This window comes from Merops nubicus, unplaced genomic scaffold, assembly GCF_000691845.1.
Source record: "Merops nubicus isolate BGI_N331 unplaced genomic scaffold, ASM69184v1 scaffold23753, whole genome shotgun sequence".
NCBI classification, from domain to species: Eukaryota; Metazoa; Chordata; class Aves; order Coraciiformes; family Meropidae; genus Merops; species Merops nubicus.
The window spans coordinates 349-26,051 of record NW_008598574.1 but is presented as its reverse complement, the minus strand read 5'-3'; the positions used below and the strand labels follow the sequence as shown (position 1 = coordinate 26,051).

The 25,703-nt window shown below is 38.7% G+C and overlaps 1 protein-coding gene across 2 annotated transcripts; it reads left to right on the top strand.

Moving 5' to 3' along the window:
* The first annotated feature begins 2,896 nt into the window (after positions 1-2,896).
* Positions 2,897-18,598, top strand: NAP1L1 (nucleosome assembly protein 1-like 1). 2 transcript variants are annotated; one of them, XM_008937105.1, is made up of 14 exons: positions 2,897-2,927; positions 3,633-3,721; positions 5,666-5,768; positions 8,821-8,962; positions 9,404-9,481; positions 9,750-9,878; positions 10,371-10,442; positions 11,097-11,236; positions 13,013-13,158; positions 13,244-13,263; positions 14,468-14,590; positions 15,566-15,598; positions 15,991-16,038; positions 17,870-18,598. In XM_008937105.1, exons 1-14 carry the CDS (start codon positions 2,911-2,913, stop codon positions 17,903-17,905), a joined length of 1,176 nt encoding a protein of 391 aa, XP_008935353.1. In that variant the 5' UTR covers positions 2,897-2,910; the 3' UTR covers positions 17,906-18,598. The 2 variants fall into 2 exon arrangements, with proteins under 2 accessions (XP_008935353.1, XP_008935352.1); XM_008937104.1 differs by having other exon boundaries at positions 15,988-16,038.
* Positions 18,599-25,703: the final 7,105 nt, after the last annotated feature.

Sequence of the window (25,703 nt, the reverse complement as noted above, 5' to 3'; positions counted from 1 at the left end):
ATGAGGCAAATAGGAACACACTGGAGGGAAGCGCTGAAGTTAGCAACTGCTTGGTACAGCCTATTCTAGTTTCCAAAAAATCTTTGAAGAATGTTATTCAAAGTCTTTGAGTAAACTAGGCCATAGCTGGAAAATGTACAGCGCTTGCATGGATTGTTTGAACGCCAGGAAGCAGGTGGTGAGTAACTACCTCTTGCAAGGAGGAGAGGCAGGCAGATGCTGGACTTCCACAGGGTGCTGTGATGAGGTGAGAGCCTTCAGCATGACCATGAGTGATCTTGGAAAGAGTGGTGAACAGTGAAAGGGTGAAGGTTGCTGATAACAGGTTGTTCAGAATGGTGAAAATGAGGGCCCACTGAGGAATTCAATAACACAGAGGCTGCTGATAAAACTTTTTCTGCTATGCTGTTGCCCAGTGTAGAAAAAACTTAAGTTATTAACTCTGAGCTGAATGTTGCAACGCAGAGGATTTTAGTGCTTTGGTACTTGAGTGGTAACATCAGTTTACCTGCAGTGTTTCAGGGAAGAAGACGACTGGTTTATGAAACAAAAATTTATTATGTTGTCAAATAATTGCACTTCCTGAGCCAACATTTTTATTCCGAATGGGGTGAAAGCTAGAACAGTCTCTGAGGGAGTTCTTGACATGTCATTGCTTTTATTATAGGCATCTGTTAATGGCAAGTGTTGGAGATGGGATGGATGCCTCCTAAAGTGTTTAGGTATGCCTTGGTCATAGCCAATCTCATGTCCTCATTTAGGAAAGAAAAAAAAACGTTTAAATGACTGTAGAAGCCATTTTCTTTCAGCAGAACTCTAAGGTGTTTCCCCTGCTTTTTTGTCTAGCTCATTGGCTTGGTGGGACTACAAGGTTTGTGTTGTCACAGGTCACACTCCTGTTGAAAGAACTGCCCTTAGTTTTATGGAAAGTGAAGCTGTATTTGATGTGGAGAACGCAGAGAGGAAATAGTGATCTCTGCAAAGAGCGATAACAGTTTGTGAATGGGATTGTTGTCTGCCATATTTGCATAAAAATGTGTGAAAGGTGGGTGACCTGTGCATCTGCTGTTTTGCATACTGATACTACCAGTGTCTTTGAAAAGATCGTGCATGAAGAACGAGTTAAAAGGAAATGTGTAAGGAAAAACTTTGCACGGTTAAAATCTTTTGCAAATCAGAAATAATGCTAATTGTTACTCAGGAAATCCAGAGACGTCTAAATGTGAGTTGTAACTGTAGTATGTTTTCAGTTTCTGTAGGTCTTCAGTCCATGCTATCTTTTGAGGATGGTATCCAGAGGACACTATGGGATTGTTATATAGGCAGCTGTAGATAGACCTGAAGTCACAAGATGGGCAAATGCGTCTGAATTTTGAGACACTTAAGAGCCAAAAATTTTACTGGAATTCCTCAATTTCTTATTGAATTATTCGATGTCCTTTGGTTTGCAGTAGTGCTGTCATTCTATTTGATAGGAAGTACTCTATTTTTCTGAAATAGATTGGCAAGTAGCTGGTTCTCTAGTTTTTCTGCATACTAGGGAATTGAACCTTTTGATTACATGCAGTCTCTTCAGGACTTTATTGGTACTGTGGAGTTGCGATCCTAAATGAAATCATCAGATACTTCCTTCCCATGTAATTATTGCCAAATAGTTATGATACCAGAGAAAATATATTTCGATTGTATCTACGTAGAATGTAGGTGCTAAATTCTGAAGTTTAGATTTGTTCATGCCTCTTCATATTGACTGTTAATGTCCTGATCTCGTTGGGATTGTGCTCTTATGTTAAACACTTTGGACAGATGAAATGCAATTTTTTTCTGGAACATGCATCTCCATCAGCTGGACTAAAATTCTCATTGGAACGCCTGATAAGGAGTTGAACTTCCTGAAGGAAACTTCAATTTGTTTATCTGACTGGACAGCAGCTAAAATGGGGGTTCTAAAGCACTGGTTTCCATGCTTCCTGGGTCAGTGTGTTATTCCTGATACCTGGTGTCTCCTGAACCATTGGACCTAAGACAGCAGTAACGGGACAGTGTTCTCCTTTGCATACTATTGTCTCTGACTTCAAGCTACCTGAAATGTGTTTTTGGAGGTTGGACTCTTGAGTTCTGATGGTGGAAAAATGTTACTGCTCTTGTAATACATTTGAGAACATAAGTACTTCATGGTATGCAGGATTTGCCATAGTCTCACTCTGTGATGTTTCTGGTCACTGTGTCTGGAGCCTGTTTATGATGATACTGAGACACCTAAGAAAATTTTAGTCGTTCAGGATATGGAAATCAGTCTTGTTAAATAGCTTGGCTCACCTGGCATCCATTTTTTTTTAAATGTTGCAGTTCTTTGAGTATGCTGACGAACTACTTGGGTTGGTTTTGTGAAGCTGGGATTAAAGTTAAAAATGCAAAAAAAGCATCTTTAGCATTAAAATAAACTGATTTAGCTGTATCTTCTGTCTGCAATTACATTCTGGAAGTGAGTAAACAGTTACCAAGAGGGTTCTTAGCACCCTTTTGCTTCAATTTTCCTCAGGTTATGTTTTGATTTTATACTTAGACCAGACTAGTTTTCAATCTGTGATATTAGTACCATCCTATGTTATAAAATGCAATATGGCATTTTGATAGTACTTAAATTTATGCAAACAGATATGTTGGTTCTAAACCAAAACAAAGTTTTCAGTACTTCTGTATGCTTTAGAGTGAAAGCTCAAAGGTCATGGGAGACATGCCACTCTTCAGATTATAATATTTACCCAGAGTCTTAAAGCTGACATGGTTTGTGTTTCTTTCCTTTTCACTGTTGTGGCACTTGCCTGGAGACTTGCGAGTGAAGTCTAATGATGCTGTTCTTAACTTTTTTTTTTTCTTTTTCCCCTCTAGGGTTTGAAATCTAGCAGAATGGCAGACATAGACAAGTAAGTAAAATCTGTAGTTTATTGAGGCTCTGACTGTGTCATATGCTGTACTTCAGGTGGCTGTGATGTCCTTCTACTTGATAGACAGGATCTAGGTAGTGATTTTGGCACTGTGACAAGATGTGAGGTTTAGTAGTGTGTGGGAGAAAAGCTTGAGTTGCTCATGCCAAATGCATTTGGAATCTTAATTGTAAGTAAATCTAAAACTGAGATAAGGTACCAGACTACTATGCAACCTGGAATTCTGGAGAGGAAAAACTGATAGTACTGCCCATTACTATTGTTTCACTGTATAGTTTTTTCCTATACTTCAGATACTCATATTTTGTCATCTGAAGGGTAGTTTAGGTGAAGAAGCTACCTTCGGTTCTCAAGGCCTGCACGTCTCAATAAAGAGGATGTGTAGAGCAGGAGTCTGACTTGCTGATATGAACAGAAGCTTGAAGGAATTTTTTCTAAAAAGTAATCTTCAAAATTCTGAAAAGCTGCTAGTTCTTTAAACTATTCTGAGGTTGCCTTGTGTGAAACTTCCATCTGTGGAAACAAATTTTGTTTTGTTTGGCTGTTAGGGGTTCTAGGTTGTCATAGATCAAAACTGATACAACAGTTTACTCTTACCCACATGATCTCTAACTTGAACTCTTTTAAGCTCATTATAGTATTTTATAAAATTAACTTCTTCCTGTTTTTGAATATGCCTAATAGCAAAGAACAGTCTGAACTTGATCAGCAGGATATGGAAGATGTTGAAGAGGTAGAAGAAGAAGAAACTGGTGAAGATGGCAACAGCAAAGGTAACGCTAAAAACAAGGGTTGATAAACAGCTGTGTACATGCTTTCTAGTGAACATGTTATAAGGATTTTACTGCTGAAAATAATACGAAATGGTAAAACTACTGATGCACAACAGCATTTAAATTCTGAAGGAATTTTTTTGCAGTTGTGTGGTGTGTTTTCTTTTTTTTCTAGTTGTCTACACTCATTTATTCATGGTTAGTACTGGTTCAAGTAGTGCTGACCACCTAGAAGAATATATAATGGGAAAAGGGTTATTGTGGGTATTTCACTAGATTCTTTCAAAACTGACAACAGTTAAAAGCTTTTAAAATGTGAAACTTTGGGTAGAAAAAAATTGGTTGCATATGAGTGTCTCTCATTTTTTGATCAGTTGCTTAGTAATTTGCTGCTGAGTTGTTTGATTGTGAACAGAACAAATATCATGCTTAGTATTACCACTCTCAATAAATCCTTCTATTCCCCTGCCTCCCCTCAACAAAAAAGCTCCAAACATGTAGCAGAATACTTGTTTTGTCTGTGCTGAAAAGTCTTACTTGTACTTTATAGATTGGGAATGCATATAGAATCTGAAGAGCAAGTAGCCAAAAGAGAATTAACTAATAATTTCTGCAATAAAATGGACTGCTGATAGTGCTATGTGATTGCTTGAATAGAATCATAACACTAAAGAAGAGTATGATAATTTTGTTCAAGGTGATGTTAGAGGCTTTGCTATGTCTATTGAAAAGTGTTTTCAAAACTGGGGAACACACTGGTCAGCTGAAGAATAGCTTACAATAATTAAATCTTAAATATGCAAGTGTCCCAAAGGAACCTAGAAATTATGTGGGTTTTTTAGCGATTAATCCCAGCTATTGTAGATGATGATCTGAGGGGGAATTATGCTATAGGAATCTCGAAGGGAAATGGGATTTTATAAATCAAAACCATGTTTTAGGAGTAGAGGAAGTGTTAAACTGTTTCTTTGCATCTGTAAGTCTTGTTTGTCTTGTTGTCTGGTATTTTTCAGGTGCAATTTTTCTTTTGGTTTTACTGCCTTTTTAAAAGTAGTTCACTCATTAGAATGTGACAGAAGAATGGTGTATAAACCTAGTATCTGAGAAGGAATGCAAAGTACTTTTTTGCCTATCTGTAGATGTTGAGGATAGGAGGAAGAAGGCAAAACAGTATGACAAAAACTGATCATAAATTTTTATTTAAAAACCTGAAGTTGTGAAATTCATTTCCGCAGATGGAGGCACAGATTTTGAGCAGAAGTAAAAGGGCTGCTATTAATACAGATAATGAGGACACTTATTATAGGAGTTGGTGTGTTTTTTAAATGTACATTGAACTTGTCTGTTGAAACTGGTTTCCCATTTGGACACTGCTTTATAAACATGATGTAGGTGATTGACTTCAAGGACCTAGTACTGATACTCTGTGGTCAGTATTGTCAGATATTCTAAGGAGTAATTCTTTTGCAGGAAAAATGAGGTAAACTTATATTTGTAGAGCAGTTTTAAAGCCAAGTCTGAAACTACCTAGTTTCTTCCTATGTACCTAAAATGGAATGAAAATCCTAATTCCAGTTTTTATTCCCTTCTTAAAGTAAATGCACAAATTCTTCTATCTTGCCATTCCTGAATTAATTAAAAATAAAAGCAACCAGGGCAAAGCTGGTGCTTTTAGGGGCATCCTATAAAACCTTCCCTTTTAAAAACAAAGATCAGCTTGTGCAGTAGTGGCCATTTTAATCCAGGTGCCGTTTCTATCTTCAGAGTAGGAAAGGTTTAATCCATGCTTCCAAAGCAGAGGTGTTTGAAATACTACTTTGCCATTTTTTTTCCAAGTGTATATGTAGTAAACGTCCTGCTCTTTTGTAGCATTTAAGTAACTTTTCTTTCAAGATTAGCCCAGAAGATGCACTTTGCTCTAACGTAACTTTCTTTTTTATTTAGCTCGGCAGTTGACTGTGCAGATGATGCAAAATCCTCAGATTCTTGCGGCCCTTCAAGAAAGACTTGATGGTCTGGTGGGAACATCTACAGGATACATGGAAAGGTACAGTGTGTGTTCCATCTGAGAGGAGTGCTGTGAATGGTGGTTCTGCTTCCTGAACAGTACTGTTTGTTGCATTAAGTCACAAACCACTATGCTGCTTGGGTAGCAGGGAAACTAATACAGTCTCTCTGAAGAGTTTTCATTTGAGCTTTTATGAAGAAAAGCCAAAATATGTACAGTGGCTGACCCTGTCCCTTGCAGTTAGTATGGCACAATTTTAAAAGATACTCCCCTGCTTCTTGGAGTGTGGCTTTACCTTAATCATGATACATCAGTTAATTAGGTATGGACAAATACTGGGAGACCTAGTGTCTCTAATATAGGTGTATTTTGGATACAGTGCAACCAGTAGCTAATAAATGGACAGAATTTCATGGCTTTCGTGTGTTTTCTGATTCTGTATGAAGATTTCACCACGTGCACAGAGCTGTCCCATGTGGTAGGGTCTCACATTGCTATTGACTCGAGCTGGGGCAGCTACTGACAAACAGGCACTGCCACTGCTGCTCCTGCTGCTTCTCTGCTAGAGGTGATAGCATGGAAGAAAAACCTGTTTAACTAACAGCCTTCCCTAACAACTACTGGCTCAAGAAGGAGTGTGGAGCCAAAGGGTACCCTGGTTCTTTCTCTTCTAGATGCTGTATGCTACAGACTTTCTATAGCCAATATTTTTCTCATGTTTTTCAACAGATGTTAATTAACTTGTACTAATCTTTCAGGTCCTTGATCTAAGAAGTGAACAAAAGCGGTAACATTGATTTACATGGCATTCTTCTAGTCAGCTGCTCTCTAAGATACTGTGCCATCCTTTCATCAGTTCCAAGTACAGTAGTGTATTCTGTCACAAAAGCATCCCAAGTTTGCCCTGGTACTGAATGCTTGCCTAACGTGCAGTACGAAAATAACCGGAAGATGTGTGTAACTTGAGTCTGCACTTTCTCAACGTGTGCATGCTGACTTAACCATGCCTTATGGGTGCCTCTTACATGTCTTCCCAAGTATTTTGAGCTTATTTGTCTACAGAGACTAGGCACAGAGATGGCACAGAAATCAACAGGCTTTTAGGATCCCAGATTCCTGCTATGTGGGCTGTTAAGGAACCAAGCGGGTAGGAAACTAAACAGGTTCCAGGGAAACATCTTTCTGCTCAGGATTAGATGCTAATTGCTTGGCAGCTATCTGGTAACTTACCTGTTCACCAGTGCCTGGCCATAATAATTTTAAGTAAACTTATTTAATAGAGTAGAATTTCCGTCAGCTGCTCATGGGAGGGTTGTCTTCTTGCATGATTGTAACATTTGCTAGTGCCTTGTATTCAGAGCAACAGGTTTTACCTTGCTATTGTTGTACCTGTGCAGTCCAGTTGAGATTGCTTAATCTGCTTCTCAGTTTTGGATTTACTTTAAGAGCTGTCTTTCTCATGAAATTACCTTTTTTTTTAAAAGTGCAGAGTTTTTGTAACGGTAGTGGATGTATGTATTGTGAAATTTAATCCAGTTGGCATGGGCTGTGATGAAATGTAGCTTTGACACATGCAGAACGTTCTCTATTTCCTAATAAAGGTATTAAAATCTTTACTCTGAGTTGGATGTGCTGCATGTATGGCACTACCTCTTAGAAATTTTATGGTATGTTATAGGCAATTGCTACCATCAGTACTCTTAGTCTAGATACCTGCATGTGGCATTAAGTGGGTGATTGCTGTATGACTTACCTGTGCAGTCAATACTAACTTTCTTCCTTAACACTTCTTTTTCTTGAACTAACTGAACATACTACTTAAGTTGCTATTATTTCTGATACGGTACTTGAAGATAAAGTTACAGCAAATTATTAACTTGACTAACTGCTGGAAAAATGTCAGTAACAAGAATGTTATTTTTTATGAGTATACGTGACTAAATTTAAGCATTTTTGGTAGTTTGTGTAGCAGGTGTGCTTTTGCCTAAATTAGAAGGTTAAGGGAAGTCTTGATTTAATGGTGCTACATGTATTATTTTAGTCACCAGAAATAGTATATTCATGTTGAGTGTAAAGCTGTTGGGGAGAAGGGTTTGGCATTTTAGTGAACAAGGATATTGGAACATGTGCTTTTTCCTATGTGATAGAGGTAAGATAGCTTTAGTAATTAATATGAAACTTCAGTGTTTAACTAAGCTATTAACTTACTGGTTACTTTCTCTAAGCTGAAGCTGATCCTAACAATTAAAAGCAGTTGCTCATGACTGTGTTCAAAATAATGTGACACAACTGCTTAAAAAAAGATAAGTTAACATAGAAATCTTCTGTAGAATTGTAGAATGCTGGGGTTTGGCCCCATCTCATGGGCAATGGAGGCTATCAGCAAACTACCCCACGAATCTCCCCAGTAGCCTTGATGTAGGTAACTTTGTCCTCACAGTAAGTCTGTTAGTTTACTAAAGTGAAAGTAATGTTAGGGACTTGTAGCTGACAAGTATTTATCATGAGGTTTGCATTAACTGCTTTCCTTTTGCACGTATATAATACAGCAGCTTGCTTAGCAAAGCAGTTCCTGGCTCACTTTGGGAGTGACAGTTAATATGTTTGAAGACAGCAGTACCAGCTGCTTTCCTCAGTGAAACAAAAATGTTCACATTGAAGATTAAATTCCTTAGTGCAGAATAAATCAATTCTCTTGAACTTCTTTATAAAACAAAGCCAAATCAGTGATAAAACATTTCGTAATTATGCTCAATCGTCTGAATTTACTATTCTGCTCATTGATAATGTAAGACTTCGGTTTAGTGTGAAGTTTTATTGCACAAGTTTGTCTCATACTCATGACTGACCCTGGTGTTTGGAATACTCTGGTTCTAACTGAGGCTAAGCCTCAGTGTTAGCACCAGCTCTGAAGTATCAATCCACATGGTGCAGTGGGACATAGTTTTGATTTGTACAGCTTTACGAAGCTTACAACAGTGTAAAATCTGTTTTGATGGAAGTTGGTTAACTTGCAAGGGGACTGGTTAAGGAGGGGTCAATATATGCTTAGCATGCATGTTAGTAACAGTTCTGTCACTGAATTTTTCAGCTTGCCTAAAGTTGTTAAAAGACGTGTGAATGCTCTCAAGAACCTTCAAGTTCAGTGTGCACAGATAGAGGCAAAGTTCTATGAGGAAGTTCATGAGCTGGAAAGAAAGTATGCTGCTCTCTATCAGCCTTTATTTGACAAGGTATTGTGATGCTAATCTGATTTGTACTTAAAAGCTTTAGCCAAAACACAGGGGAATATAAACTGAAAGCTTATGCATGTTTTGAGTTACTTTGGTCTGGTATGTGCTCATTCAATTCTGTTGATATAATTTTACGATCCAGGTGAATATCAACTAGGATTAAGGGAGAGGAAGGTTCAGTCTGTCCCACGGTTACCTAAATCACTTCAATATGCCTAGGCTCATCTTCTTAATAGAGCGTGTATCAGATGATATGGTAACCTTTTGGGAACTTTATTTTAGTGTGTTGAAAAGCTCTTAAGTGAATTGTCTTCTAGGGCCAGAAGAAAAAGTTTTTATAAGTAATTAATGTATTACTAGTTGTGTAACTTTAGGATTAGGAATTTATTGGTTAGGGCATTGTTGGTTGGAAACATGAAAATATTCTTGGTTTTCTTCCAGCGAAGTGAAATCATCAATGCCATTTATGAACCTACAGAGGAAGAGTGTGAATGGAAAGCAGATGTCGAAGAAATTTCAGTGAGTATCTAAATCTGCTCTCATCTCTATCTCAAGCTTTAGCATGAAACAGGTAATGGAAGGCTCAAAAAAATTTGAGTGTATAATGATTACTTGCTTATAATAATAATTCTTCATGTGCAGGCTTTAAGGCATCATTGAACTTAATCTGTAATGATATCAACATAAAACTGTTTAGGAACCTTGTGGTCACTCTTTTAAAACTAAGGAGAAACTTAGTTTTTCCTTAAAAAAATTTCAAATAAACTAACACTTTTATTCTATCAAGGAGGACATGAAAGAGAAAGCCAAGCTCGAAGAGGAAAAAAAGGATGAAGAAAAAGAAGACCCTAAAGGAATTCCTGAATTTTGGCTGACAGTATTCAAGAACGTGGACTTGCTCAGTGATATGGTTCAGGTAGGTGGTTGTCCAGGCTTGTTTGAAGTTGTGTTGGTACTTAATCCAAGTGGCTTCTAGAACAGAGCAGAAGCAGTACATAACCTGATGTGTCTCTTGGAGAGTGAAAATGAAACCAGTACTTAGGTGTCATGTCTGGTACTTTAACTGAGAGCACAGAGCACTGAAATACATTCTTACTGTGTTACTTGTTGAACTTATTTTACCTTACTAATACATTTTTTGTGCTTATAGGAGTGTGTGTAAGAGGTGTCTATTAGATGTTGTTAAAAACTACTTGATGTTTGCATGGATTTAGATTGTGCACTGCAGTGGAAACTGTTACAGCCGTTGTTGCCATCTGCTGGTCACATTCATCAGTGTTCAGTGCTGTGATAACATTCTTGTCCTGTCTGAAACTCACTTTAAACATGGCTTTTTATCTCTGCAGGGCCTTAAATCTGTGTACAATTGAATGTTATGAAAATTGAATAAACTGTGTTTTCTTTACAGGAACATGATGAACCAATCCTGAAACACTTAAAAGATATAAAAGTGAAATTTTCAGAAGTTGGACAGCCCATGGTTAGTTTAACTTGTTTAACAAGATTACTTCTGTGTATTCTTAAGGCATATTTGTATTAGTGGCACAGTCTGTGATAGTCAGTTGTATTACAGCAATAACTGGAAATATGCAGCTGCTTCTTGTCTTCTGAAAAAAAAGGACACAGACTAGTACAAGTCTTGCAGTACCGTGTGAATGAACTTAAAATTAACCTTCAAATTCTGATGAGTCAATAACTTTGCCTTTAATATCCGATGACTGTTTGACCTTTACATTTTGATATCTTCAGGTACTTTTGTCATAACTGTTATAATTGCGTATAATATCCTTGCCAGATACTATATAGCTTTCTAGGTTTTAATATTTTAAATTTACAAGCTCTCTGTACATTACCACCAAGAAAGCTGTATGCTGGAGATCTTGTGTGATCACTGCAAGCAGTATTTTAACTACAAAGCACAAGATCAACATAGGTAATGAAAATATTTGAGGATTTATTGTAAAACTTGAGCAGCAAATGCTAGAATAAGTTATGGGCCATCTCACTATTGGAGGAGATTGATATATTCTGTTGCAGGTGTATTTTTGGGTTTGGATTGGATTTTAGTTTAACTTAGTCAAAAGGTATGTGTTGCTAAATTGCTGAAGTTTTCTCTCTGCAATTCTTTTTTAAGAGTTTCACATTAGAATTTCATTTTGAACCAAATGACTACTTCACAAATGAAGTATTGACAAAGTCGTATAGAATGAGGTCAGAGCCAGATGATTCTGATCCCTTCTCCTTTGATGGACCAGAAATCATGGGTTGTACAGGGTAAGTGCTGGTAAATAACTTTAAGGCAATATAACAATTTCTTCCTTAGCATTATCCAGCTGTAGACTTGCAGCATCATAGGAGGGTGCTGCAAAAGATACTGCTACCTAATAACTTGTAAGCATTTGAGTTCAACTTGTAATTTTTAGTGTTTTTCAGTAACTTCAATGCAATATATAAAACCATGTGTATTATATATGCATAAAAAGAAAAGAATCTAAGTATCTAGAAATACTGTTTTGCAGCCACTAAAGCTGAATTGGAAGGAGGACAATGTTATTCTTTTGCAGGCCTTGATAGCTTTTTTCAAAATTTGCTTGATCACTTCTTTTAATCTCTGTATTTTTGACATGCAGCACTTTGGGAAATCTGTTCCGGTGTTACTTTCTATAGTGCAGTTGTCCAATTTGTTTTATGAGTGTTGAATGTTTGCCTCGGGGTGTCTTTCAACTGATCTATTTGAGAACAGGATAACAGTCATTTCCTAACTCCAGTTTCCTCATGATTTTCGAGAGCTGTCACACTCTTTTTTCAGTGATGTCTTTTGTTTTAAATTAGCTGTTGTTCCTCACACTAAATCTTTCTTCTGTACATGTCCCTTTTCTTGTGAACAGGAGGACAAGAGAAACCGAGGTTGTTAGCCTTAGGGCTAACCTAATTAGCCTTAGGGGTACATCAGGGCCCTATGCATCATGGCCTGTTCAGCTGCTTTTGTGTTAAAGTCTGTTTAATGTCCTGACTGCTTTTCTGAGTGACAGTAACTAATTTAGAGCCTATCACTGTGTAGTCAGGGTTGTTTTTACCCATATGTTAATCTGCAGTTACTGACACTGTTTTGTTTTTACTACCTCATTTACCAGTCACTTAATGTAACACATTTTTGCAAGTGTCCTGCAAGATTTAGTCTTAAGTGCTTGAGTTACCTTTGATAAAACTGTTTTGTCTTCTTCAGCTGGGACTGTTTTTGAAAAGTGTAAATCCTGGCAGAGGTCGCTGTAAGATGACACTTCTACTGAAAAAATTTTATTTGTAGTCCTTGTCTTGTGTTTTCATTAAGACAGCCGCCTCTTATCCCAAAAGGACTTGCTCCCTTTCTAACTAGATTTCTGTAAAGATTCAAACTTCTGCAAATGCAGATGGTCTTGTTGATGTGACTTCTTCAATTACTTATCCCCAGAATTCTTTGTGAGTGTGGTACAAGCATATGGGCATGATTTTGCTCTGTAAACAGGATGAAATTAAAAAACGACCCACTAAAACCCAACCAACCAACACCCCCCCAAAAAAAAACCCAAACACCAAAACCCATCCAAAAGAAAACAAGGGAAACCTGCCACAAGCAAGCTAAACAGCTGAACCCTACCCACCTGCTTGATGTATTATTTTAAGGACGTATTGATTATAATGATGAGTGTGGTAAATCTTGATATATTACTGATGTGACCAAATATGCCATTACTTTGTAACGGTTAGGTAGCTTTAAAAATGGTATAATTCTATTCTTTGGTAGGAAACTAGGTAGATAATGAAAATCAGCATTTCAGAGATAGGAGAAGAAAAACTTTTGGATGAAAACATGCCAATCTTAAAATGAATGTGTTACTTTTGTTCTCAATCTACACACTAATGAAAAGATATCACTGAATAAATACTACCTTAATATTTTATATTTTTTGCATCCTTTGGAGTTGTTACAGTGTGGGTAGGTACCGGTAACAAATGAATGGTATTAAGCTGTACCTGTGTTGTTTTTTTTTTTTCTTATTTCCTCTTCAGTTGCCAAATAGACTGGAAAAAAGGAAAGAATGTTACTTTGAAAACCATTAAGAAGAAGCAGAAGCATAAGGGTCGCGGAACAGTTAGAACAGTGACAAAAACCGTTTCCAATGACTCTTTCTTCAATTTCTTTAGTCCTCCTGAAGGTAAAGTGAACATTAGTTTATCTGTATTAATTTGAAATACAGTATGTACTTCACTCACTTGTTTCTTCTCTTTTGTTTCCTACAGTTCCTGACAGTGGAGACCTGGTAAGTTTGCTTATTTAAAATATGGAGGTGGAAGGGAAACAGTAGAAGAATTCATGCCTCATGTACAAAGTGTTGATGTTAAGGACTTTTGTAAACTACTTGAGTTTTAACTGTTTCTGTATTTAACTGAGAACACTTCTGATGAACCGTATGTGCTTGAATTGTCTTTATTACTGAGTATTTGTTGAGTTGGATGGTAGAGTTCAGTTTAGTAAAATGTAACAGATCATCCTTCCTGAAAGCTACCTTGTGAATTGTTAAGTTGCCCAAAGGTAGTGGTCTTTGCTATTAGCCTTTGGTCTAGTGGGTGGTGTTTAAGTCTCTCCCTTTGGGCATTGTTTGGATGATCTTTAATAGCTGCATGTATCTGGTTTGTATTTTATGCTGTTAAGTTCCCAAGCTATTAACTCTTGGAGAAAGTAATGAAGCAAGAATAGAAAACTGTAAAAGCGTGCCCTTCTGTATGCTCATTAGCAGAAAGCTTGTGGCAATAAGCCACAGTTCTGTAAGGAAAACCACTGGAGAGTGCTGAATGCTATGCAGCTTGAGTTGAGAAGTATGATTAAAGCCTCCAGAAGCATGCTGCTAGAACTACAGTTCTAGCACCAAAATCTTTATATTCATAATGTTAAAAAAAGGCTTTTGAATTAAAGATAACTGTTTATATGGGAGACAGCAGAACACCTGGTGTGTAAACAAAAGGAGTGAAAGCCTGGTATTGGATCAGAGAGCATTTTTAAGTGTTCAGGTGCTTCATAATGGATTGCTTAATGTGAGTCGTAGAGGAGATGCACTGTAGGAATCGGAAGTAGCTTGTAAAATCTTTGTATAGGATCACCTGGCTAGTTTTTAGTTCCTGAGGGTATTGTGCATACAAACTAAAAGCTTATGGGAGGTAAACAGAACTTTTCTAAGAACAAAAGTGAGTGGGTAGTGGGGGAAGAATGGAACTTCAAACTCCAGAGTTCTGTATAGTGAAGCTTACTGAAGAAGCGGTCCCCCACTGCATAATGCAGGTAGTCTTTTGGAAGTATAAAACTTGGCTCCACAATTTCAATTTTATAAGGCAAGTCCTGAACTAAAAAAAGCCAGCAGCACGTGGGATTTGTATAAATCTGGCCACGTCCAAGTCTGTGCAACTTATGGTCTTGTGTCAGAAGTAGTTACCAGCTTATGGTTTAGGAAATACTGTTGTTTTATGCAGGATGACGATGCGGAGGCAATCCTTGCTGCGGACTTTGAGATAGGTCATTTCCTGCGTGAGCGTATAGTCCCCCGGTCAGTGCTGTACTTCACAGGAGAAGCTATTGAAGATGATGATGATGACGTAAGTATGATGTTCTTTCAAATGCTAAGGCCTTCGAAATACTGCTGCTTAAAAACTGGGTATTTTCTGACTTAAAATGTTGGTAACCTTGCAGTGGGATATACCTGCGTTAGTTTTAGCTGAACTTCCTGGAGTGTTCAGTAGAGAGCAGCACAAAATTAATCTTTGAAGTAAGGAACTTCAGAGTGTTGTCGGAAAAGCAGTAGTAGAAGCTGAACATTTAGAGGATGTCTTGAGCAGAATTTTGTGTATGTGGCATGCCCAACACTTTGGAACTACAATGAGCTGCCAGAGAAAAAATACCCTGTCTAGCTGCTCAGCCAACTTTGTGCTTAGTGATACTGGGCTACCAATTTCCTTGAGATTCAGTCCTGATCCTTTCAGGAGGGCCCTCTGGTTAGAAAGTGATATATTTATATATTCAGAACATGCCAAGATATTAAAAGCAAGCTCTGCAAAAGCTCGAATTAGCTGCTTTAAAGGAGCTAAGCTTGAAAAACAAACCACAAATCCTCAGAACTTTATATAGGTAAAATATTTTCCCTCCCCTGCCTCCACACTAACAAGGACAATTTGATTTTGCTAAGATAGGTCCTGCCTTCAAATTAATTTTTAGAATGTAAAATGGTAGCTCTTCATCCAAAGCCTTGGGTCAGGGAGGTGGGAGAGGTAAGTGGCTGACTGCAGATTGCCTTAGGCTTTGAGACGCTCCACTGGCCAGAAGTGTCATCATGGTCTAAAAAGCTCTTCAGTGTTGAATGTAGGGAACTTGGGGTGGGTGTTTTTCTTTGCCAGAGCATAGCTTAAGAGATTGAACATTGCTCATGCTGATGCATAAAGCATTTCTAAATCTCTCAGCTATAAGAAGTTGTCTTACACAATAGAGTGTGGTCTCTGCCATCTACTTGAGTTTGTATTTTATCCATAAATGGCAGTGATTATGGCACTATCAAAACTATTTCTTTTCTCTTGTAGTATGATGAAGAAGGTGAAGAGGCAGATGATGAGGTAAGCTGACAGGTAGTCTTCATTTAGTTTCCCTCTTGTAGTTTATCTGGAATAGGAGTTCCTTTAGTTTTTGAATGCTCTGTATACTAAGTATAAGTGTTCCTTATGAACATAGGATAACAACACATTGTTTTGTGGATCTAGGGTGAATGTTTAAAAAAACCTAAACAACGAAATAACAAAACCCTTGAAGACAACCATAGGGTATCTTACAAATTAAGCTGTAACTGATGTCAAAAGATTGTGCTTTATGGAGGGCTGCCTAATACAATATAAGTAACTTAGAGTGGTAATTAATGTATGTGGAGTGTAATCTAGTTCTCTTGAAAATGTCTCAGGAAGCTGAATGTGGATAAGCTAGAGAAATATAAACAAATGTTTTCTTTCAGGAGGGGGAAGAAGAAGCAGATGAAGAAAACGATCCTGATTATGACTCAAAAGTAAGGAGTTAAAAAGAATATTTGAAGTTTGTGTATGCATGTACACACTTAAAATTTTATGTAGGTTAAATCTTTGGTTTCAGGTTGATCAATAATTTAGATTTAAATAATTTAAAACTATTTAATCAATAGTTCCTGTGCTGTGTGTATTTTGGCTGAGGCAGTTTCAGTCCCAGTTCTGACAGTCTAGTATTGGTAGAGCAACTTTAAAAAGCCCTTTTTCCAAGAATCCTTTTGTAAAAGGAACTTTGGACTTTGAGCACTGGAGTTAGTCAAGCTGTTTTTCTGTAAAATTGGTCGTGCAGCAGGTTGCTGCTCATGATCAAAATGTTCTGTAATGGTTGTAAGAACATGCACAGAACTGAGTAATCCAGACTGTTTTTGGGAACTTATCACAAGCTGACTGGCAGAGCAGCTTTCCCAGCAGAGTACAAAACAGAGGCTTTTTCAGGGTAGAAAATAGCAAGCCTTTTATTGCTTGAGGTAGCAGAACTCAAGGTTCAGGAATGCATCTACAGCTAGCTACTAAAATGTGAATAGCCAAGAGCAACTGGCAGCATTCTTATTCCATAAGAAGGGCAAATCACTAGTTGGGCTCGGTTTGCTGGAAAAGTGATTGTGAGCCACTCAAGTCCTATTTTTTTTCCTGGCTGAGGGAAGGGCATATTTGGCCACCTGAAAGCATCTGTTGATGGTAGGTGGAAGTTGCAGTCATGAAAATGAAGTCTGTGTGAACTAAAAGTGTCTGCTGCAATATGTACCTGCAGCTTCACATGAGGATGCAGCATGTTTTTCAGTACGAGTGGTTGGAGCTACAGTCAAAGTACTATTGGAAGAATTACATAATCTTAGCATAGCACCTAGGAAGATGCATAGAACTGTTAATCAGAATGTACAGCCTGGTAGTGGTGTTTCATCTGCTGCAGTGTGTGCAAATTGCTTCCTATCCAAGAACGTTTTGGAACTGCAATGAAACAGCTGCACGGAGGGCTTCTTATTTCCAGTGTTTCAGATGGTTTTCTGGGCTAACGGGAGCTGAGAAAGGGCAGGGCTGCGTGCCCGGTGTCAGAACTGCTCCGGGGCTGGGGACAGCAGTGGTGGTACGACGCTGTGGCGACATAAGAATGAGCAGTTGCTAGCTGATGAGGGGCTGGAAGCCAGGTGAATTTATTAAAGCACTACAGTCCTGGAGTAGCTGTCCAGGCTGAGGTAGTGGAGTAGAACTTGCAGCTGAACTCTGCCCGCAAAAAGCCTTTTCCTTGAATTCATATATTAGTGTGAGGTTTTTGTTGACTGTTTCAGTATAGCAGAAGAAGTTTTCCACATTAGAATTTTCTAACAACCGGAATTGAATTCAAAAGATGTTTCCGGAGTGTCAGGGATGTACCATCGTTTGTTCCATTGCATTGCTCGACAGTGGCTTGTGGAGTGAGGCCTTGTTACTGACCACCGGAGGTTTCTTTTGCCTCAAACTGTGTAGCAGGCCTCTATGCTGCTTCTGAGCTGGGATTGTTTGTTACCATACATAACTCTCCTCCTCCTCCTCCTCTTTCCAGTTTTAATGTCTTTCAGAGTATCCCACCACACTTAGTTCTGAACAGATTTTTGTTCTCGGATCATGTATCTATACACTAACAAAGCCAAAATAAACGTGCTGTGGATGTTGCCACATGCAAAGGCAGTGGTATTACTAATGTTAGGCTACTAGTTTAAGGGAAAAGATGAAAGAAGAACTTGGATACTGGACCTTGATAGATTATTCTTAGCAATATTAATAATTCTTCTAAAACGCTGATATCTGTAAACTGATATTTCCTTTTTTTCTCAACAGAAGGATCAAAATCCAGCAGAATGCAAGCAGCAGTGAAGCAGTGTGTATGTGGCCTTGAGGATTACCTGCACTGTAATAGCCTAAACACAACTATTAGTTACTTACAGCCTTATGTTTTGTATCTTGGTAGAATTAAGTAACCAGTTTGTTAAAAAAAAAAAATCAAACACATAAGAACCAGTTTAAAATGTAGGTTCGATCTACCTAGCATTTTAACAGTATAATTTTCTGCCAATATGTAGAATGCAGTAAATCCCCTAAAGCATGAATGTTAATTCATTGCTACATAGTTTGGTTCTTGTGACGTCTTTGTCATGTAGCTATTAGACTGCAGCTGTGAAGATTATCAGAACTGTTAACTGAGACCAATATTTGTCTAGAGAAAACTCTCTCCTGAAGAACCAACCAAAGTATTTTTCGGCCCAGTAGTCTGGACGGGTTTAAGTCTGCTTGCACTAGCTGTGCCTTCATTCCCTTGTTCTAGAAATGGCAGTGACTTGTACTAACTAGGAGATGATGATGAATTTTGAATTTGACTACTTGAGAAGACTAGTATAACTTGTTTCGTTTCCAATGAGACCACATTAAACATTCATAACTGTTAGCTTGTTTATGCTATGGGTTTTGTATTTTATGTGACATAGTGATCTGCAAAAGAAAACGAGTCATCATATTAAGGTTATTGTTTACCACGGGGGTGTGAATAAAACCTAGTATTTTCAGAAGCTAGTCTTGTTTTATTATGATGTGTGTATCTGCACATGTAAACTGGTAAGGCATTATCTTCCATGCTGCAGTTCACTTTTTTCCCGAAACAAAAGTTGAGAGTTACTGAAAAGTAAATTATATATTATTAAACACACACAGTAGCTGGGTCCAACGTCTATGCTTTCCATTTGCAGTGTGATACCTGTGAATCTGAGGCAGGTGTTTGAGTGATCGGTCATGGTCACACTGCCATCTTGAGAAGTTAAGTTCTTAGAAGTGGGGCTAGATCTGATAAAGGACTTCGGTTTTGCCGTGCCCAAATAAGGCATTTGGCACTGGTATGAAATCTGGATCTGTGAAAGGTGCCTTGGATTTCCAGTCTGTGTAGACAGAGCTAGGTTGTCCTGAACTAAGTCTGCCCTGCAGCCAAAGGGAGTGCTAGAACACTTCCTTTTATTCTAGTTTGTACTTGCTGTACCAAGCATCTACAGAGGAGGAAACAAATCCTGAGGAATTCTTCTGTCCTTGCCTAACGTTCTGTTCACTAAGCTTGTGTTTGCACATTCTGGTTCATACTTGTTCCATATTGGATGTTTACTGTCAGTTGAAACATATGTGCTAGAAGATCTTTCTCGCATTAAAGTTGCCTCTAGCCTAGCAGTGGAGATGCTTTTGAGATGTGGATTTGAATGCACTCAGGTTGAACTGATGTCTTCCATTTGATTTCTCCCAGTCAGTGAGATGCTGCTGTACTCTGCACAGTCTTGTCATTCACATAACTATAGACATTCTGATCTTCTAAGCAAGTACCCTGGTAACTTTGAGGGATGGGAAGGGAAGGGCCTCAGAGTTAGAAAGAAATGTCCAGCCTTACCACGGATCTGTTTCTGCAGTAGCTACTGGTTATTTTTTTTTTCTGCTTCTTCTTGCCAATGATACACTGACATAGCCATAAAGGTGTAAAGGTTTCAAAAGAGCAGGGTAAGCAGGAGACAACAGCCATGTGAGGGTAGGGCTGGTGGAAGAGTTTGTCTAGCATGTGTCTTGCTTGGAGGGTAGGTAAGTAATACAGAAAGAAGTTTATCCCAAGTGCCCTTCTGAATCTTCAACCCCCCTGTGAGGAAGGAGATCTAGTGTGCTCGGACAACTGATTTTAATATATTTTTTTTTAATTTATCTTTTCATCCTTGGAGGCTTAAATACAACACTACTTAATTTCAGAATCCCTGTCAGGCTTCATCTTTCTCCTCCAGATGTTCATGGATTTGGGAGAAGGAGCTCTTGTCATCTGTTGCTGTATATAAGCAGTACCACTGAAGCTTTGCTCTTAGGTATTTTCTAGGTAACCTGTAGATCACAGTGTAGAAAAATAGAGTACTGAAAGGTTAACATCACATTCCCTGGTAGCTATGTGTTAAAAGTAGATGTGGTTTTGTGCTTGTGGTGACATAAATCCTGACAGAATGTGCTTATCCTTTGAGGCGCTGATTGTGCCAGGTGTTTTGAGTGTCACTTGGTCTCTTCTCTGAATGTCTCCCAGGATTAAGCTTAAACTTGAACTTCAGGGCATGCAGAGACCAAACTGATGGTATGTCATGAGCTTGAGCAGCCATTAATATGGGGCTTTTGGGTTCATACTTTTGGATATGAAAAGTATCTGAAGTCCTTACTTAGATCTAGCCCATTTTTACTAACCGCTTCTGGCAACTGTTATCTTAAAGAGAGAAAGCTGTAAAAAAGTTTTGAATTTTGGAAATTAAATGTTATCAAGAAATCTGGCTTGTATTTCAATTGCTTTCTCAATTGCTTTCTCTTCATATCATACAATGGGGTACAACGTTTGAAAAGGGGAGTTGGTAGATGCCACAGCTCACCTGCAGCCTGCAAGATTCAGGGCCATGAATCCATCTCTGTCAACAGATTTTTTTGTAAGCTCTCTAGATCAATTTGCTAGTTGTAAATCAGCAATTCTTGTGCTCTCCAGACTGCAGCAAGAGGAAGGATCTAATCATACACACTGAGGTGCCAGTTCTGACGGCACTGGTTAAATAAAAACTGTTCTGGTGCTTAGCGTAGTTTTGTGATGAATGACATTCTTGTTTAGCAATTCTGGAAGGCAGTATGTAGCAGGAACATTAAACTTTCAACATGGATTGGAGTATTGTGACTCATTCTTTTCACTTCTTGTGGATTTATACCAGCAGTAGAGAAAATTTTTAGTTTAGTATTTGAGGAAAATAAGGTACTTTGTTGTTAACCAGTTCAGGCTAAGAAAATGTGTCATTGAAATGGGATTTTGTGGTCAGTTGTTGCAGTACTGTACCAAAATTATACTCGTTTGTAAGATGTTTTCTGTCCCATTTTGTTTGATGTATTGAAGGGATAATTATCTTGAGAAAAAGCAGGAAGCTGATTGGGGAAGAGGCAGAAGAATTAACTGAGACTTTGGATGAGAGGGAGGGGTGCTCAGTTTATGCTTGGAGAGTGATGCTTCTTGGAAATTGTACACTTTTAGCAAATGTGGATTAGATTATACCAGCACTAAAGAGTTAATGTATGCTAGAGTAAAACAGCAGACCAGATCTAAGCTTAGAATTATTAAATTTTGCTTTCTAGGAAAGGGCAATGTTAGGTGCAGTTAGTTACCTTGCATTATTTAAACAGCAGGCATAGCAACACTTCTTAACAATGTCACCTACAGCTAGTTAGCTTCATAAGACCAGGTTCTTAGCTGGATTCTTGAAAGTGATATTTCGCAAGCTAAGTAATGGATAGTCTGACTTTGATGTGGTTTTGTTAAATGAAAAACCAGCAGAATACAGAAAACTGCAGGAATTGAATATGTTCATCTTTGTCTTCAGGCTGGTACTTAAACTTTCCCTGTGTTTTAAGGCTCACTGTTGCAGACTGATTCAGAAATTAACAGGGAGCTGAAGCTAATCATCCATGTGTATCTGCCAGACATATTTCCAAACGTGTCTGTGCAGCAGTTCCTTCTCAGATCATGCTACTCTGTAGCTTAAGGAGATGAAACACTAAACTCAGTACAGAAGGGACAGTGTGATAATGAAGTCACTTCTGTGTGTGCTGGCCTTGGTGGCCTGCTAGGCTGGGGCTAGAGCCACACTGCCACTGGGTCAGGTAGACTGGGCTCTACAGCACTTCCTCCTTCATTCTGTAGATATAGACTCCTCCAGTCCAAGACTTCATTGTAGAGATCAATGAAGTTGTTGCTGCCATGCTGGGTACCACTGCTTAGTTCTGTTGGAAGCACACTGGTTCCCTGCACATTTTCAACTGCTAGTCCTTACCGAAGGTGAACATAGATCCAGCTACTGGAAATAGCAAGTCTGACTTCTGCACACTGTCAAGAAGAGTTGGAAGCTTGTCGGCATGGCACATTGGACAAGATTTGTCACATCACTCCTGAAATCCTCCAGTTAGACCTCTGTTCAGACCTGGTAGTGTTCCACATATGACCTGCATCTCAGTTATTGTAGGAAGATGAGAGCAAGTATAGCAGGTGAGACAGAGCACACTGTGCAAAAGAGAAGTATTCCACATGTGGGTCTGTTTGGTGATGGTGGGCACACAAGGAGCCTGGGGTTGTGGCAGAAGGGCTCTTGTTTTCACAGGTATCTAACTGGAGTGTGCTGAATTGATGAGTTGTCTCTCAGCTGCAGTGGAGCCTTAGCTCCTGAACTTTGCTGTTGGGAGCGTTGCTTCTATATGCACAAGTGTTGTGAGCATCTGCCCAACTTTAGGCTGACCCTGTAGTAGATCAGAAGTAGTCAGCATGCTCTGAAGTTGCAGCTGGTGTTACTCTGGTGGTCAAATTTGAGAAACTTAAACCCTATTACAGGCTGGCTTTGCTCTACGATGTGGATTTAAGTGCTGTTGGATGTTTTTGGAAGACTGCTCTCTGAAGTGCAAGGGGCTGTGGAGGAGCCGGCTGGCGCCGATGGTCAGTGCCTGGCACACGCTGTCTGCGCTTGGTGCTGCCATGGGTCCTAGGGGAAGCCAAGGCCCAGGCTGGTGTGGCCAATACTTCATGGTAAATAGTTACGCTATGCCTGGTGTACTGTGGGGTATATGCGGGGATCTGTGAGGTGGAATTTGTAAAAGAAAGTCTGCCCCCAGATCACATGCTCAGTGCTTCAGCATTCAGTCAGCAGCAACTTCCACTGAAACTACTGGGAGATGGCAAAGGTCAAGAAAATGTTTGAAGAAGTAACCCCTTACTGTCTAATTGCTTTAATCACATACTGCAACACATCTATTTGTCATGTAGTTCTCAACCCTTGGCTATTTTTTTTTCCTCGCCTCTGTCTAGCAATGACCAGCTTATATTTCAAAAAAACCTTTAGGTTTCCCTCTCTAACCCTTTTTCTGTTTTAGCCATGTCTCAGCAATGGAAGAAATGATGTTCAAGAGTTGTCACTCAGGGTGGGTTTAGTGTCCCTTGGAAACTAATAGCTGATAGTTGGTGTCAACCTGATATCTGTGGATTCACTACACAGGAGAACACTACTAGGCTTTTTAGTCTTTCATGGTTGCTTCCCAAAACAATGTTTTAATTTGCCTCAGGGTTTAAAAAGAACACTTTAATTACTCTTGCTGTAATTGCTCTTTAGTTAAGGTTGCACATACTAAATTTCAGCTGCTTGAGTCTAAGCTAGGGAGCTTTTGATGTAGAAGAGCAGTGTATTTAAGAACCAAACAATTCTGTTACCAATATCAACTTTGGACATGGAAAAGGAGAAATTCAGTAAGCAATAAATACATCTTAGATGTAGAGACTTTCAAGGACCAGATTGTTTTTTCCAGGTTGTAGTATTTGGAGGTTGACAGTAGGAGGCATCTGCACATCAGCTATTTCAGGAGGAAGGGGTGCAGAACCTGCATAGTATTTAGTCAATCTTCAATATAGGTAGCAGACATGGAACATCTAATACACTTGCAGTGGTTTAAATATATATTTAAAGATAAGGAAAGTAAAATCTCAGTGGGGTCATGTGTTGTGTTGTGCTTAACTGTGGTGAATGTGGATTTTCAAAATACTAATGTAGGATTTCTGGATGCTTAGTTTGGACTTTGATCTAGGAAAATGAAACTTGTTATCCTTTACTGCACAATTAAATTGGGTTATTTTGTTCTTTTACCATAAAACTGTCAATATTTCATCTTACCCATGTTTCCTAGCTCTTGACTGATCTGGTGGTTTTGGTCAAATACAGTGTTTTAACTGGCTGTTAATATTTGTAGGTTTACAGAGTACAAGTTTAAATGGATGTTTTGCATGTTTACTTCTGATCTCATGCTTAGGTGAATTTCACCGGGAATAAACAGCTGTTGTTGTGAGTCTGTACATTAGCTGAGTATGCCTGTTGGAGTTCAGGGTTGGGGTAAAAATCTAACATTCAGCACTTTGGAGAACTTTATGCCATGGAAGGCCAAAGTAGAATTAATTTAGTCCCTTATATATTTGATGAAAATCTTAGGCCTTCCACGCTAGTCTCACTGGTTTTCTGCTGATTCATTACAAATTGTTTTTAGCACTGGAAACAATCAAAAAGTCTCACAGTAAAATATATAGATACAGATTATATGTAAATATTCTTAAGTGTTACAGTGCAGTATTTGGGGGGTGAGGGAGGAGTTCTTGATAAACTCAAGTGCTTGTTACGGGATAACATGTTGGACTCCTCTAAGTTTCCATATTACTGGTTGGTGTGCTTGCTTGGAAGCAAGTGGCTGTTTGCATACAGCAGTGGGACCAAAACTGTGCAGAAAAATTATTAGAAATGAGTCACCTGTAGGCTTAGTTCAATGTCCTGTGCCTGACATAAGCTCAGTATTTTAAATTACATTGTTTGGTATAGATTAATACATTTTAACCAGTTTGGGTTTGTTTGACAATTTCAAAATGAAGTCTGCTTATGTGACATGGTTGACCAGGAGTGAAGAAGCAGGTGCAGAACACACCAGATGAAAAGCCAGGAGAATGTCTGGCCTTGCTGAAGCTGTGTGTGGACCAGCTGAAGGTGGAGGTGCAGATACCTGCGCTGTGGAATTCGGGTGCAAGTGGGAGTGAACTGCAGGCTGAGGGAATCGAGAATGGTGTTCACATCTCTTGGGAAGTGGCGGGTGCCTCTCAAGACAGGTGTAAGGTGGTTGTGAGAATGAGCTGTATCTTATATATATTAAGCTCTTGGGATAAGGGACTGTTATTTAGAGAAATGGATGTTTAGGATATTAATCTCCTTTGTTTGTTGTTGTTGTTCAGTTTGTGGTTAGCAAGTTGCCTCTGTTACCGATTTGAGTGTCTTCCAGTTACCTCAAGAAAGGTAAGACAGCTAAGTAATTTTAATTGCTCTTACTACCTTAATGGTCTACCTATCAACAATTTATCAAAACTAACTTTGAACTTCAAGAGGAGGAGATAATAAGAGGAAATCCGTTTTAGAAAGTTATCAGAGATAATAACCTTCATTAAAGGTATGATTTTTTTTTTTTTTCATGTCCTCCCACTGACCTGTGCTGCAGTGTGACCTGCTTCCTAGCTGCCAAGTGCATTGTGAGGAGGGTTGGATATTTTTATGGCCATGTTAAATACATGTTTAAAAAAAACCCCAACTTCTAGCATTCAGTTTACATTGGCATTGTCAGCCTAATTCAGTTCTGCAGGCCTTTGATTTACATCTAATAAATCAAAAGACTTAAAAAAATAAATAGTTTAATATTAACCTTGGGTTACTTTACTTTTCTACTCAAATTAAATCAAAAGCTAACCTCAGGGGAGAATCCAAAAAACAAGCAAATGTGTGGCAACACAGGAGAATAACGAGGAAAGTGGTCCTAGCTTTTTGCTGGTTTGGTTGTTTCAGGTTTGTTTGATGGGGTGTGGTGGGTTTTTTGGGTGTGTGGGTGTTTTGTTTTTTTTTTTTGTTTTTTTTGCTATTCTACTTTTAAAATTTTTCAAGTACTGAGTTTCGGGTTTTGCCTTTGGGAAGCGTTACGGCGCCTCGCTTGCCACAGACGTTTCTCAGAGCGCTGTGGAGAGCCGGGGTGTGTGTTGTATCTGCGGCAGGAGCGGTTTCTCCCTGGCGGAGCGCAGAGCGGTGCG

What these genes read in the sequence shown, in the direction of transcription:
- NAP1L1 (XM_008937104.1), top strand. An exon ending in TTGAAGATGATGATGATGAC is followed by an intron (nt 14,591 to 15,565) that starts GTAAGTATGATG and finishes TTTCTCTTGTAG; the next exon opens with TATGATGAAGAAGGTGAAGA. An exon ending in GTGAAGAGGCAGATGATGAG is followed by an intron (nt 15,599 to 15,987) that starts GTAAGCTGACAG and finishes GTTTTCTTTCAG; the next exon opens with GAGGGGGAAGAAGAAGCAGA.